We start from the raw sequence: 14,496 nt of genomic DNA, 5'->3' as shown, positions 1-14,496 counted from the left end.
CGGCAAAGAGGCATCAGGGTCATAAGAACAAAGGTTCCTTGGACAAAACTAAAAGTGCAGGCAAATATACTGATCCTTTCACTAAGAGAGAAGGGAACTCATTGTCACCAAAAGATCCAAAAACTCCGACATCTGACCTTCCACAGCCAAGTCTACGTTAGCAAATAATACTCCAGGAGAAATAACTCTGTAAAGTGAAACAAGGACCCAGTATCCACAATACATGTTCTGCAGACTTTAGGCCAGCAGCAGTTTGTTGCCATCTACTGAACATCCACTAGCAGCTGGGACATGTTAGGTGTTCTCCAAGAAGGCATCTTCCAGTTTGGTTTCATCCAAACAAAATTCACTCGTCTGCCCTGAAAAATGCTCTGCAGCAGGAACTAAAGTACAGTAATTAGGCACGGATAAGGAGATTCACTATGAAAGTACATCCCTAACCCCATTGAGCACACAGGGGCACAGGCACCTATAATGGTCTGAACTCAAAACCAAATGAGTTGTGTGAAACAGAGGCCCATGAGGTAAAGCATTAAAAATCACTGCAAATTTCATTAGGTGCTATCATTGGATCTCTGGCATTTAAGGAACAAAAAACCTGTGATGCTATTGTGTTTTATCTGTTACAACAGGTACAGGAGCAGCTATTCAGAATTCATTGAGCCATGAAGCTCAGCCTGCCAGACTCAAATTCAAACAGCATGTAATGTGACCCAAGATGAGGGATACAAATTTTCTATGGCAGCAGTAAATGTAAGCACTAAAATTCATGCTGTTTTTGAGGAAGCTCTTAAGCAGTTCAAGATACAAAACTGAAGAACAGCTACCGTATCAGACAACATAAGCTGCACTTTGTAATGCCCGTTTGCCATTACAGAAACACAAAAAGGAAGTTAGAAAGTTTGAGTAAGATTGCTGCTAACCCTTGGAGGCCCAACTGAGCATGGAATCTGCTTCCAGACACATGGGAAGTTTCCTGGAAAGTTTAAAATAAAAGTCACGCTGCATATCCATTTCTGTCCATATATATAAGACCCAGAATGTAAGTCCATTCCATGTAAACAAGTCTTAACTCATAGGCTATCAGTTTCTGAAAACAAGGCCAAATATTCTGCCACATACCCCTACAAGCTGTTATAAAGGGACATCTCTAGAGAGTCAACAAGTATAAAAATTTGTGATGAGTAATGCCATATTATTATCAAACGGGTCCAAAGAAAAATGTAAGCTCTTTCCAGTTAACTTGGCTAACTTGGAGAAAGCCTCCCTGTGGACTCAGATGCTTGCAAAAGCCACACGGTCCTTACTAAGCAGAGTCATGTGGAACTTGATCTCACCTGAAAAACTGCAACAAAAATGCAGGCCAGCTTTGACCTGCTCACCATATTTCTCTCTTGGCAGTCTCGTGCATGACAGCTCATTGATTTTTAGTGGACACACAGTGACCTGTGCACCTCCTCAAAATGGAGATGACTTCACCTTCTCAGAAATGAAAGAAAACCCCATCCTGTCTATTAAACCTCACTATTTATAGCCAACTTAGCATTTGACTCCAGGTAAGGAGTCCCTTAGACTCACCTTCATTACGATGTACATGTCAAAAAAAAAAAAAAAAAAAAAAAAAAAGGCACATAATGCTTTGCTAAGCTGGCACTTGTAAACAGAACAAACAAAAATGCCACTCATTTCTAAAACTCCCATACTAAAAGACCTCCCCTTTGAAAACATGCTGGAGTTGCAATCATGAGTTAATGTCCCAGTGCCAAGTCTGAACTAAAAGCTGATAGAGCACGATCTCAATTACTTTCCTCTACTACATGTCTACAGCAGCAAGGATGTAATGATGTGACATTTACTTGCTATGCAGCAGTGACTGAAATGCTATCCCTGCAATGAGATACACAGCTTTAGACTCAACCAGCCATTGCCCAGAAGCCACAGTGACTGAAGCTGTATAGATTTTGATTAGACACGGCTTTTTGCCTAAACCTGAAACCTCAGACTCAAGGGTTCTGGTTTTTGTTCCAGTACTACTGCAGACTTTCCAAGATGGTCTGTAGGAAGATTGCCAGATTCCTTCCTCATTTTCCTTCATTGCAAAAATGTTGATACTTCTACTTACTAGGACACTTCTAAGGAAATCAACCAATTCCTAAGACTAAAACTTTTTAAGTGATAAGTAATTTTATTTCAGGAGAAAACCCCCAATTAATACTACTACAAAATAAACAAGTGAAAAGGAACCATCTCTGTGCAGAATGGAGTATCTGTGACAAACCAAAAGCATACTGTTATGGTTTTTAATCGTTTTTTCAATTAGGTTTTAACAAACCAAAAACATTAACTTAGTACAATCTAGAGCAACGAAGCCCTTAAGGAAAATTTTATTTAATATTAATGATGATTTTCATTATTAATCAAGACAAAAGAATCCTTTAATTAAGGGACATCAGAGAAATCCTTATTGAGCACTACCATCCTAGAGAAGTCGATGAAAATTCTTATGAATGATGTCAAGGCTCATCCCCATGCTTAGATGTTGAGGTACTGCCTTTATCTTCACTTGCTACTCAGCTACTCTTTTCCAAATGGGTGACTTCTGTAAACCACAAACAAACCGATGTGGCAGACAGTGTTACACAACCCTTAATGTTTGTTTCCATGCACATACAGAGGTTGCTACAAAGTAGACACAGCTACACTGATGGTCACAAGCAATTCAGGGACAGCTCTTCAAACTCTCCAGCTTTCGTCTGGCATGCAGAAATTTCATGGCTACTGTGTGCACAACAGAAGCAGTCACTTCCAGGTGCCAGTGCATGAGGAAGGTCAAGCAGGCTCAAGAGTCGGAGCCGTTGCCCCACACAGGAGCAGCTTCTGAGCAGCAGTCAAGCACAGGAAGGCTGCTGGGTTCTCAAAACGCATACCTGTGGACCCTTTCTTGTCCAGGCCACCTCCTTCTTTTCTTTCCTCACCCTCCTACCTCCCCCGCAAATAAAAAGCAAAGGAAAAAAAGTGTCAGTTGTGACATCGATCTACAGGACAGCGTCACCTCTAGTGACGCCCAAGCAGAGTCGGAGGAGGCTTGTCTGTCAGCTGACCTGAGCCCAAGATCTCTAGCCATCTTGTAACTACAGAGTGTGAGCTGCTGGAGCCTTCGGTCTTCCCTGAACTCATCCAGTGGCTGATTACTGGGAGAGGTAGATGATATATGTCTATTTGTTACTCTTGCTGCACTCCTATCTCTACAAATGCCCTATCATAGAGCATTTTCTTTGGCAAGAGAAATCCCTGGTTTCCATAGCTGTCATGAAAAGTGCGAGTCACGTTGTTAGTTGTGATGTTCTTCCTAGACAGTTTCTCAGTGACACAAATGAAAAGCAAGTTGCTACACATGGTTACTCTACTGGTGATCTTATTCTTAACTCCAGACTCTATTACTCGTCATATTGTCTGCAAATCTTAAAGCCCTATTCCCCATTGGAATACATACACACACCTTATTCTTAAAACACAGTTAAGTTTCATTCCAGGTGAGATTAAGGTCCATATGAGAAAGAGGAAGAAGTCTAAGGAGCAAATTTAGAGAGCAGAAAACTTTAGTTAAAAGAGCAAGGACATTATTCTCTAGCCTCTTTCAGGCACTCCTTGTAAACATGCTGTCTCTAGACTTTTAATTAAATACAGGTATAAATTAGACTAAATTCTTAAAAGAGAGAAGAAAACCCTAATTTTGAATGCATTAAAATAATCCTAATAAAAAATGCATAATATCAACTAAATAGAAAACTACAACAAGTAACCTTCCATGGGAAATCTCTGCCTGTTACATTTAAGGCTCTCACATTGCTCACAAAGGTAGCAGAGAAAGAAAGCACTTCAATGCCTTTTAATTTTAACCTCAGAAATGTAGCTAGTTAGTCAAGGAACGAGCTCGGGTCAGGGGTATGTCCTGCAAAAGAAGCTGACTTACTTCATTATGCTCCAAGCACCCAATCATCAGTTCTGTTAGGATAACTACTCCAGTCCTTCCTACCCCTGCGCTGCAGTGAACCACAATGGGAGGGTTGCAGGTGTTGCTGCTGTCCAGCACGCTGTTGGTGTGGCGACGCACCGACTGTATCTCCTCCAAGTAAGCTGCAAGGTAAAATGCAGGCCAGGTTGCAACATCTATATGTCTAAACGTAAAATTCGACAGGGGGAAAGGGTGAAAGAATGTGGAAAAGTCAGTCTTTACCTAAGTGGCAATAATTTACATTTTTTACAACATACTAATTATTTTGGCCAGCACTGCATCCAGCAAGTACCAGCTGGGTGTCAATTATTACTTGGGACTCTGTTCCTTTAAATTAAATAGTTCTTTTAAAAAATTAAATTCTGTTTTCCCCCTTGCAAATCTCCAGGTCCCCTAAGCAGATGATTCTAGACATTACTTACAGCAATTCCTGCTATTAACAGGCTGGGATCAAAACAACAGCTAAGTCCTATTGAAACTGCTGCCTGTCAAAGCCAGCATCAGATGGGAAACAAGCATCCATCTGCCCTGTTTCCTCCCTTCCTTCTCCTTTCTAGACTGAGATGGAATCTCACCCACCTGCTCAGGGTTTGTTATTCAATAGTTATGAGCTTTTCTGGGAGATCACTGCCTTAGTTTTTCCTGAAGCCATTTCTAGAACAGTTACACTGTGTGGCTGTCCCAGCCTTGCTCAACACAACACATTCTACTGTCAAACTGCACTGAGAACCTTAAGTACTGGAGCTTACTTAGCTTCTCAGCAGTCAGAGTGGGAAGTGAGACCTGAGGTGAACTCTCCTGCACTGACTCTTGATGTCATGGCACTACAGCCTAAGCTGTCCTTTCACCACTGGCAGGATGCAGCTGGAGGCCTACCAACATCAGAAAAGCTGAATTTTAATGCACAGTGAAAAGGGACTGTAAGTGGTGGCAAGTAATGGGAGAGAGGAAATGGGGACAACCAGGTTCCAATTACTGCCATGCCCAACCACAGCTACAAGAGTTGGTAAGAGAAACAACGTACAGAACAAACTAAGAATTGGGCAATAGCTTTTCCTTAAAGATAGACCCCTTGGCACTCCTCTGCTGAAGCCGAAACGTCACTTTTTGGTTTTTTTTGCCCGGGTGACAGAACTGGGAAAAGGACACGCTATTTACATCAAGCTTGTACCATGCAAAGGAGAATGGACCACTAAAGGAATGTAGCTGTAGTAGAACTGAAGTAGAACTAAAGGACCTTCCTGAGAGGGGACTTAGCTGCCACAGAGCTACACTGCAGCTGCAAAACTTTCAGGAACTAAGAGGGCAGGCATCGTCAACATGTCAGTACACCAGGTACAGGCTCCTTCAATGTTAATTTAAAGAAATCTGTATTAATTTAATTTAAAGATTCTCTGCCATAGTGCCAGATATGTCACTTTAGTTAAATAATGGTTGAATTCCTATTACTTAATATGGAAATATACATTACTTATTAAGAAGTGGGGAGTGTTATTCACACATTACAGATGAATATAATGGCTGTATTTTCAGAAATGCATGAACTAGGACCATAAGTTATTGGGAAGGCCCTTGAGCATCACATGTGGTTAGAAAAGTGGTATCGAGTTCAAACTTAATGCATTTGTGTCAGAGGCCTCTGCTATTTTACAACAAGAAAAACTGGAGGAACTGCACCATATTTCACTAAAACCTGATCCTCTCTCACCTAGACCTCTCTAATCACATTTGTGTGCAGCCTAGTACCTCCTACACTCATTAGGTGTCTGGGAAGTGGTGATAACTTACACTGACAGATCAGCCAGCAGAGGTATCCTATTATTTTAAATTTCCTGAGTCTTTGGCATTGCCACTGCCTTGAATTATTCCTCCTGTTAATCACCTTAGCTGCTACCTCTTGAATCCTGCTTTTTTTCTCCAAATTGCAGCAAAGTACAATCTAGTTGAGGCCTTTATATGCCACAGCAATAACCATTTAATATCAATCCCAGGTGTAACTGGGTTCAGTGAATTGAATTCAGTGTGAGCAACCTTCTCCTTGATGTATTTTATCATGCAAGATAAAGAAATCTTACATAAAAAGCCTTGGACTTCTTCTGGACACCCATGGTCTGGCCAGTCAGTGTACTGCAAATGCCACACTGTCCTCTCTTGTCCAGAGAGAAGATGCTTGACCTTCAGACCAGTAGTTGCAAAGCAGCCAGAGTCTGTGCGGAACTTTGTTGTCACCTTGAACTTCCCATAAGTGGCTGAGCTGTGCTTAGAGCCCAGTTTAGGCCAATAACGATGGCTCTTACTTCTTCCTCCCTCCTTAAAAACAAAACAAAACAAAACAAAAAGCCATTAGTTCCTGCAATTATAATTCTTTGTAAACAGAGGACATAAAACTGAAGATAAGCCAAATATTCTTATTTCAAATTACCGGAAGAGCAAGGAGCATCCCACAAAGTAAAGAAAAATATCCATTAACACTTAAACCTCTCAGCCGTGTAATATTTGAAAGTATAAAACCGCTTTGAAGAACAACCTCTTGTCTTGTGGCAAAAGACAGCTATTGCCTGCAAAACCTTGGTAAATATTTTCCCCCTGGGGAAGCCTCTCCTTTAAATGAAGGGAGATTCTCTCCAGCAGCTTCTAGGTATCTGCTCTTGATCAGCCTTGGGAACTGGACAATGACTTGATGTGCTCTGCTACTCCCTGTGTTTGCTGAAAACAACCAGGCATAAAGCTGAAAGCTGTGTTAGTTAACAACGTGTGTCAGTTTTTATAACATATCACACAGTTCTTGGATTACAGTAGAAATAACTGTTTTGCTTGGCATTAGAATAAAAAAGTTGTGAGGTTTTTTTTGTTTGTTTTTGTTGTTTGGTTTTGGTTTTTTTTTACATGGACACTTCTATGGAAACAACAGCTTCTGGTCTCTTTTCAGCTGATAAGAGTGACAGTATGCAGAACTGGCCTTGGATGGTGTGGAACTCTGTGTCATTTTAACCAAGAGCAGTTCAGTGCTCTCACATTCCAGTGGAAACATCCTTGTTTGGCTTGGCCAAAGCAGGGGCAAGGGGGGCTTCTGCTTGTTTGCTTTAGCACTTGCCAAACTGAGTATCAGAATGCTACAAAGTATAGTATGAGAGAAGTACAGGCATATGTTCAAACAGAGTTATAGGAAAAAGGGATGTTGATAGAAAAAACAGGTTACTGGAGTGGGAAGCAATGATAACAGGAGATTTGCTCACATCAGGAAGAACTGTATGCTGTGATTTCACGTACCTCTTCAGCTGTGACCATGGCTATAACATTCACTCCCTGTTCCCACACCATCTGCCAGAAGTCATGGCATGTGTGTGGTAGAGGTCCTTGGGTAGCAATGTAGTGCCATTCCTCCCCACCTACAGTAACCTGGGAGAAAGGAAAAAAGCCGAACCAGTCAGTGCCCAAATTCTCAGCAGCACCTGTGCCAGAAGCACCTTTTAAACAAAAGAGACTATAATGAAATCTTTACTTCTTTGTTCTGCTTTTGTTCAAAATTTTCAACAAAAATCATCCTTTTGATTAGATCAAATCTGACAAAACATAATCTTCAGTGCTTCCACATCCTGTCTTGATGCCCATAAACATAAAGCTTTGACCTAAATGCCATCTTTCTTGCCATTCTATCTGGATCATACACACAAAAAAACCCAACCAACCAACCAAACAAACCAGCAAAAAAAATTTTTTTTTGAGACCCTGTTTCTGATATGTCTTAAGTACAAACAAGCAACTGACTCACATCCCTGGCCTTGGTGACAGACCCAAGATGAAAGAAAAGCTGAAGACCAGAGGAAGCGCATATGTGCATTAAAAAGGCATCGCACTGCTTGCAAATTAACACATGGTAGTGCAGAATGCAAATGACACTGTGCATGACGAGCTAAAGGCCTGTTGTTTAGGACCTCCCTCGATTATTTTCCGCTCAGACAAAAAGTAATTTATTAAACAGACTCTTACTACACTGATCACTGTTGAAGATGCGGCCAAGCCGTTCCTAGAGGATGCAGCTATGCCCACACTTTGTACATAACAGAGCTCAACAGGCCTGTTGCCAGCCATAGATGAGATCAAGACAGGCTCCATTTCAAGTTACTCTTCCTCATTTACCTTGGGTTTTTCTGTTCAGAAGCTGCAAATGACCATACGGTAAATCCAGTGCATTAAATGGCTTTCAAATACCACGAGAAATTTAAAATTATCTAAAGCTGTAGTCATGCAAATCTATTTCCCAATACATTACTAGTTTACCAACCACATCTTACAGAAATATTTGTGTATTGCACGACAGTGAGTAATGAAATTCTTTTTAAAGCACTAACACACAGATTTACACACTATAAATCATATAGTGCCCTAAACAGACACAGCATTACCTTGGAGTTAGCCAGTGTAAAACACTACTTCATTTAATTGACGGAGGCAGAAAGTTATACTTGTGCAGTTAAAAAAAAAAATCATTTGTGTATAAAAAATTATAATTTTATGACATAGTTTGCTATACACCAGGAAAAGTTTATAAAAATTTTTTTAACATTTTAGGTAAAAAGCCAAAGTGCTTTCAGAGCTACTACATATCATTTAAAAAATATGCTTAGCAGCAAAACCAAATGAACTAATTGTTTTGGAAAGTTGAAATATTTTTCCTTCTCAGGATAAGGCCTCCTACTTCTACGTATTAGCCCAGAGCCACTTCTTGTAAAGTTATAAATCCCAGAGATGATTTACAACTGAAATGCTGACATGTCCATAAATATCAAGGTACTGGCGGACAGTGCTACAAGGAACAATCAATAACTCTGACAGGTTGAACCATATAGTGTGTTTGAGGTACAAGTCTTTGAATACATTTTCAGAAATAGAATCTGTTTATTTGTTAGTGAAACAACTGTTCATTAAGTTGAGATGCTTGGGGTTTTACACCGGTAACTAACAGTTTCTGTATGATAAGTTTTTCACTTCATTGAAAACTGTTTGACACTGTACATCAGCTCCTTTTCTTATTTCATACTGTGCAGGTTTGTTGGTTTTTTTTTTGAATGACGGTTAAAAGCTGCAAGACCAATGCAGGTAGACTCCTCAAGTTCTTGTACTAGATGGGAGTGAATATAAACTGCCCAGCACTAAGCAGCATCTTGCACTTCGACTCATGGCCTTGTGCTTGCTCATCTGCAGTCATGAGTGCTGGCTTAGCATTACTGAGCTTTTTAAGTTAATACTGGCATGACCAAACAGTCAGATGAAGTGCTCTTAAGAATTTTTTTGCTTAATCCACAAATTTAATTGCATTTTTTCTCTTTGGTATAGACGATGATCTTCATATTTTAACAGCAATGATCAATGGTAAATAAGCACAGAATTATTGTAAAGCTGTGGGGCTCACAGACTGAGGTAATGGGAGCTGGAATCCTCCAGGCATGGATCTTATCAGAATGATAGAGGAATTTGCTTTGTCTACTGACTTCTGGTCCAAATATCCAGCCTCCTGGCACATGGTATGAAAGGACCATAAATAGTCTGAAGGGAATGGGATGCCTGGAATGCTTACTGCATTCTAATGCCCTAACTGCAGGAAATTAAAAATTAAATATTGGGCTGAAAACACAGACACACACTGTGCTACTGAGGTAAATTTCACAGATGTGATTTCACCTTCTAAGCAAAAGTACATCTGCTTGGCTTCTGCTTGCACCGCTACAAGTGCAAGAGGGAAATACTGCCAGGGCCCTCTATCAGGCATCAGAACATCACTGCCTGTTTCTGGGTGCTCTACGGATGTGAGATATGTGTGTGTCCAACACATCAAGTAAAATGTGGACTCAAAACTAGCCAGGGAAAACTCTTTTCTGGCTAGTACTGCTTTGTGGGCATAATTAAGGAACTCTTTTTTTTTTTTTGGCCTCCTATAAAGTAGGTGAAAAATTTTGGGCTCAGAAATCCACCATCATAGCAACATCTGATTATGCAAAAACTCAGTATCTGCTACCCACCAGGCTATGCAGAAAAGTGATAAACTGCTAGGATCCTGGTTCAGAAATTGTTTTGTATCACCAGGATTTAATACCGTAAATCACAACCAAGGCCAGCAAGTCTCTTGGAACTTTTAAAAGGCTTTTATTCAAGGAAAATATTAATTTAACAGGATGTTTTATTCATTATTTTTGAATTATTTCTTTTTAATTTGAATTTTGACAATGAGAAAAAGCAGACAACCCTCTTTAACAACATGAGAATCTTTCATGTGAGGCAGAGGACTGCTGTTACTTCTCTCATGGTACAGCAAAAGCCAGCAGAGGACTTTGCAAATAGTGCTGGAAGCTTAAGAGAAAACAAGCATCTGCAGTCACTGCAGCATAGCTCACTGTTAAAACTGGCCATGTTTGCAAGTAACAGTCAGATCATACCTTAAAGTATTTCTACATTGAATTAACATGAAATCTGAAATTTCTGGTTAAAAACATAATTTGAAACATGGAAGTTCAATGCAGTTTCCAGTCAGAGATACAGGGAACTTATTAGTAAGATCAATGCATACTTGAAAAAATTTCTTTTAAAATTAGTCAACTCTCAGCATAAAAGGAATGAATAAGTTTCTTGTATATATAATTTCAGTATCTATATGAATATGCATTACTCATAATGATATGCCTTTCCTTTGGGCATGGAACTGCATACATGGAGCTACAGTTCTGATTTTTAAAAATCACGTCCTGTATGCTAGTAAATTTAAAAAGATTCAATCAAAGCTTGTGCAGTATTCTTTCCAGGGTGCACCAGTCAGCTGTAGGGACTCCTTCTACATGGGTTGTTGTAATCCCCCAGTGGCCTGCAAGACTTTTGGGACTCATAATTCAGAACACATACTGACTTCTCATTTTTTCTGGTGCAGGGCCATGACAATCATATTACACTGCAGGTATTGGGGCTGATCTAATGCACTTTCATGAGGCTTAAGCAACATGGCATCTCTTTCTACATTAACCAAGAGATATTCCCCAACCAGCTGGCAGAGGTGGGCATAAAAAAAGCAAGAATGGCTCTCTAAAATGACACCCGAGTCTTCAGCAGTTAAACCAACTTATGCATGATGTTAGTTGAGAGGGGACCTTAGAGACGTCCATGCTGACACACAGGTACAATGACACATTCTGACCAGGTTACCTTTTCAGAAGCTCCAGAGTTTCAGAAAACGCTGCTGTGCATCCAGAAATTCAAACAAAGCTTTAGCATACCTCCATTTGCAAAGCAAAATTCGAGAAAGCTTTTACCTTTATGTGTGAAGCGTTGATGTAGCCTGTATTATTTTCTTTGGTCGGCACCAGCTCTACTCGGTTCTCCTCGTAAGGAACGACCTCCCTGATGCGATTGCGCTCAGTGTTTTCAGGCAAGGCAGCGGTGGTGAAGATCCCATCTGCCTTTTTCTTTGGAATCTGCTCATATTCTGTAAACACCATGCCCTCTTCCAACTTCCTTCTCAAGATTTTGCACTAAGATTTAACAGAAAGGAACATCAATACATTCATTCTTCTGGGAAGCAGATTAACCGCTAGACCCATCCATCCATTCTTTGAATTCCAATATACAGTCATAGCATTCTCTCACTCGCTTCTTTTTGCAGTTATCTGAGGAAATATGACAAACTTATTTCTACTGAATGAAACCACAAGCCAATTTTACAGTTTTACATTCCACCTCCACAATTTTGAACATGGATAGCATAAAAAGCAAGCCTGCATCAAATAGTCTCGGTTCAGTAAGAATTTCAGTATGAATATGTGATTTCAACATAATAGATACTCGTAAAAATATTTTAAAAATATTTTTTCAGGAAGAAGATCATACTGTGAGAAGTGTGATGTGGCTCACATTTTCAATATATTCCCTAACTTGCAAGCATGCAATGTCTGTGGTTGAACACAACCCCAAATATGTACACACAGAGGTTAAGTGCTGCTGTCTGTGTACCAGACAACAGAAGGCTGCAAATTTCTATGCAGAAAACCAGGAAGATTCTTTGCAAATATGTTTGTCAAATCTTAATGGCATCAACTGTTTTTAATTTCCAAAATTCCATACTCATGGAACGTCTGTGTGTGCAAACCTCAGGAGGCAAACAACCTTTTTTTTTTCCCTTGAAATTTAATCCCATTAGAGAAATTAATTGAACTCCTTAGTTATATCAGAAAATGGAAGACAGTATCTAGAGGACTGTAGAACTTCACCTGATCATGTGAAAAATGTGTGAAGTGTTAGATTTACAGTTTGATCATGTACACATTGTATAGTCAGGTGAAAAAGAGAACAGCCTCCATTCTCACTGCCTTCAGTAAGTGTTCAAGACATTGAATGCTTTGCCTGCATCCAAAGACACGCCAGTTTTAACCACAGACCTTCTGCATTAGTGGCTCTGAAAACTTTTCAGAGAAACTTTTTTTCACATTTTAGATCAAATTTTTGTATTTTAGAAAATTCATGCTCTTGGGAACAAAAAGAATGAGCAACATTTCATGAGCCCCCATCTTACCCTCTCATCCATTGGCACCTTGGCGACTTCATCCTGGCTGTCCTCCGGCACTGGAACCCTAGCAACTGAGAGTCCGTTCAGTGCTGCCAACATCAAGGGCCTCTTCTGGGCCTCCAGGCCTGCCATCTTCTGCTTTTCTAGATTCTTTTGGCAAGAAAAGGCACGTTTTCATCTCTGTGTGATTATTCATAATGCCAGTAAAATGCTGGAATGTTTTTTTAATCTCCAAAATCTGCAACTCTCTGGCCAAGGAATGCAGATGATCACCATTAGCATCGTAAATTCAAATACAACCTCTATTCTTCCTCTTATTCCTCAAAGGCCTGCTCCTACATGAGCACAGAATTTTAATTTCAAAGAAGCAATCGCAGCATGTAATGCAGTTTACATGCCATCAAAAGACATACAAATACAATCTCGAGCATTTTCCTGCAGACATTATTCTAAATGCAGGACACACAAAGCATCACTCTGGTATGTTAAAGTAGCACTACCAAAGCCAAGATGCTTGGAGCATCTCTTAAAAGCAATAATTTCAATCTATTATATCAAACAGTAAAACACAGGCCATTGTTTCTCTTCTGTGATGGTAATACTTAAAATGAGAAGTCTTCTGATGCAGTCAGCTGTTATGGTGATTCACACAGCACCCATGATATATTTTGCACTAAAAACTGAGCTCACGTCCCAGAAACTGAATATAACAGCAGCCAGGGAGGGATATTGTTTATCATATTCATGCATCATATTATGCTATGACATAGAGAACCAGAGCATGAATTTTAAATTCATCCTGCTGCCCCCTCCTTATGCCACTGGGAGCTGAAGCATCAAAAGAGACAGAGCATCTGCAGAAGTACCCAAATTAGGAACATTTTATTCTATTTCCTTAACAGTTCTTTCTGCTGGATTTGGAAGGAGAGATAAGTACAAGAGATGCCTGGTTTGGGGCACACATATGGAAGCTGTGGTCACCAGACAAGCCAAGCTCAGCTCCTAGAAACATACTGTTGGACCTGAATGCCCTCAGACATATGTAAATAGCTTGATTTTTCAAAAGCTTGTGAGCTTTTTCCTCACCACTGGGCACTAAGCAAAATACAAAGAAATAAGCAGAACAAAAATCCAAACCCACTCTGCTTTCTTTTCATACTTTCAGAAAGCAGGAAAATGCACGAATTTTTTCTTTGTTTGGGGTTTTTATTATTTTTACTACTTCAAAGGAAAAACAGAAAAAAAGTCTGCGTTTAACAGATCAAGGTCATCAAACTTCCATTAATATAACACTTGATTCCCATAACAAAAGGAAGGTCTGCACATGTTAAGATTCCTCATCTAGGCTGAAACCACCTTAAAAGCCTAATGCTAAGACTACCCTTTTACTTTCAAAACAAAACAAAAAAGCACCTTTTGACCAAAGCATCTGAATGGTTATTGCAGAAGAATATTCAAAAAACATCCAAGCTCTCTTCTCACCTTCATTTCCATCCTAAAATCCTGTAGGTTCCTGCATTTCAATATTTTTTCTTTCTTCAGAAGATCAAAAAAGTGCATGTATATATATATATATATATATATATATTCATTGTTATACCAATGTCTATTAATTCACAAAAAGTCATGTTTTATAGTCAAGTATTTATTTCAGATTTAGAATTTAGGAGTTGGTAAGGAGTAAATTCAGTCTCCACGTTGCAACTTAGTAGCTCAGGTTTGATTCCTAACAATTACATCAGTGTAAGGATCCCCAACAAACAAGAACAACAATGAATATGTTTAGGAAACTTCTTTGAATATACAGTAATATTTTAAATCTAACTAGTTATTGATCTAGTACATTACAAACTCTTTTCTGCCCTAGACCATTTAGATACTTCATTAATTTGTTTCAGACCTCAATTCTGAAAACAAGAACTACAGCATACAC

General features: G+C 39.5%; 1 protein-coding gene across 1 annotated transcript in view; it reads right to left on the bottom strand.

Moving 5' to 3' along the window:
- PTPN14 (protein tyrosine phosphatase non-receptor type 14) overlaps positions 1 to 14,496 on the bottom strand; it is a 110,976-nt gene that overhangs the window by 3,184 nt on the left and 93,296 nt on the right. Inside the window, exons 14-18 of the mRNA XM_032682132.1 lie at positions 12,570 to 12,713; positions 11,314 to 11,532; positions 7,286 to 7,414; positions 6,091 to 6,325; positions 3,974 to 4,137 (exon numbers count right to left, since the gene is read on the bottom strand). Of these exons, the coding sequence (XP_032538023.1) occupies positions 3,974 to 4,137; positions 6,091 to 6,325; positions 7,286 to 7,414; positions 11,314 to 11,532; positions 12,570 to 12,713 (891 nt within the window). The remainder of the gene's footprint in view (positions 1 to 3,973; positions 4,138 to 6,090; positions 6,326 to 7,285; positions 7,415 to 11,313; positions 11,533 to 12,569; positions 12,714 to 14,496) is intronic.

This window comes from Chiroxiphia lanceolata, chromosome 3, assembly GCF_009829145.1.
Source record: "Chiroxiphia lanceolata isolate bChiLan1 chromosome 3, bChiLan1.pri, whole genome shotgun sequence".
Lineage (NCBI taxonomy): Eukaryota > Metazoa > Chordata > Aves > Passeriformes > Pipridae > Chiroxiphia > Chiroxiphia lanceolata.
Note: the sequence above shows the minus strand (reverse complement) of the source record. Positions and strands in the feature narration are given on the sequence as shown.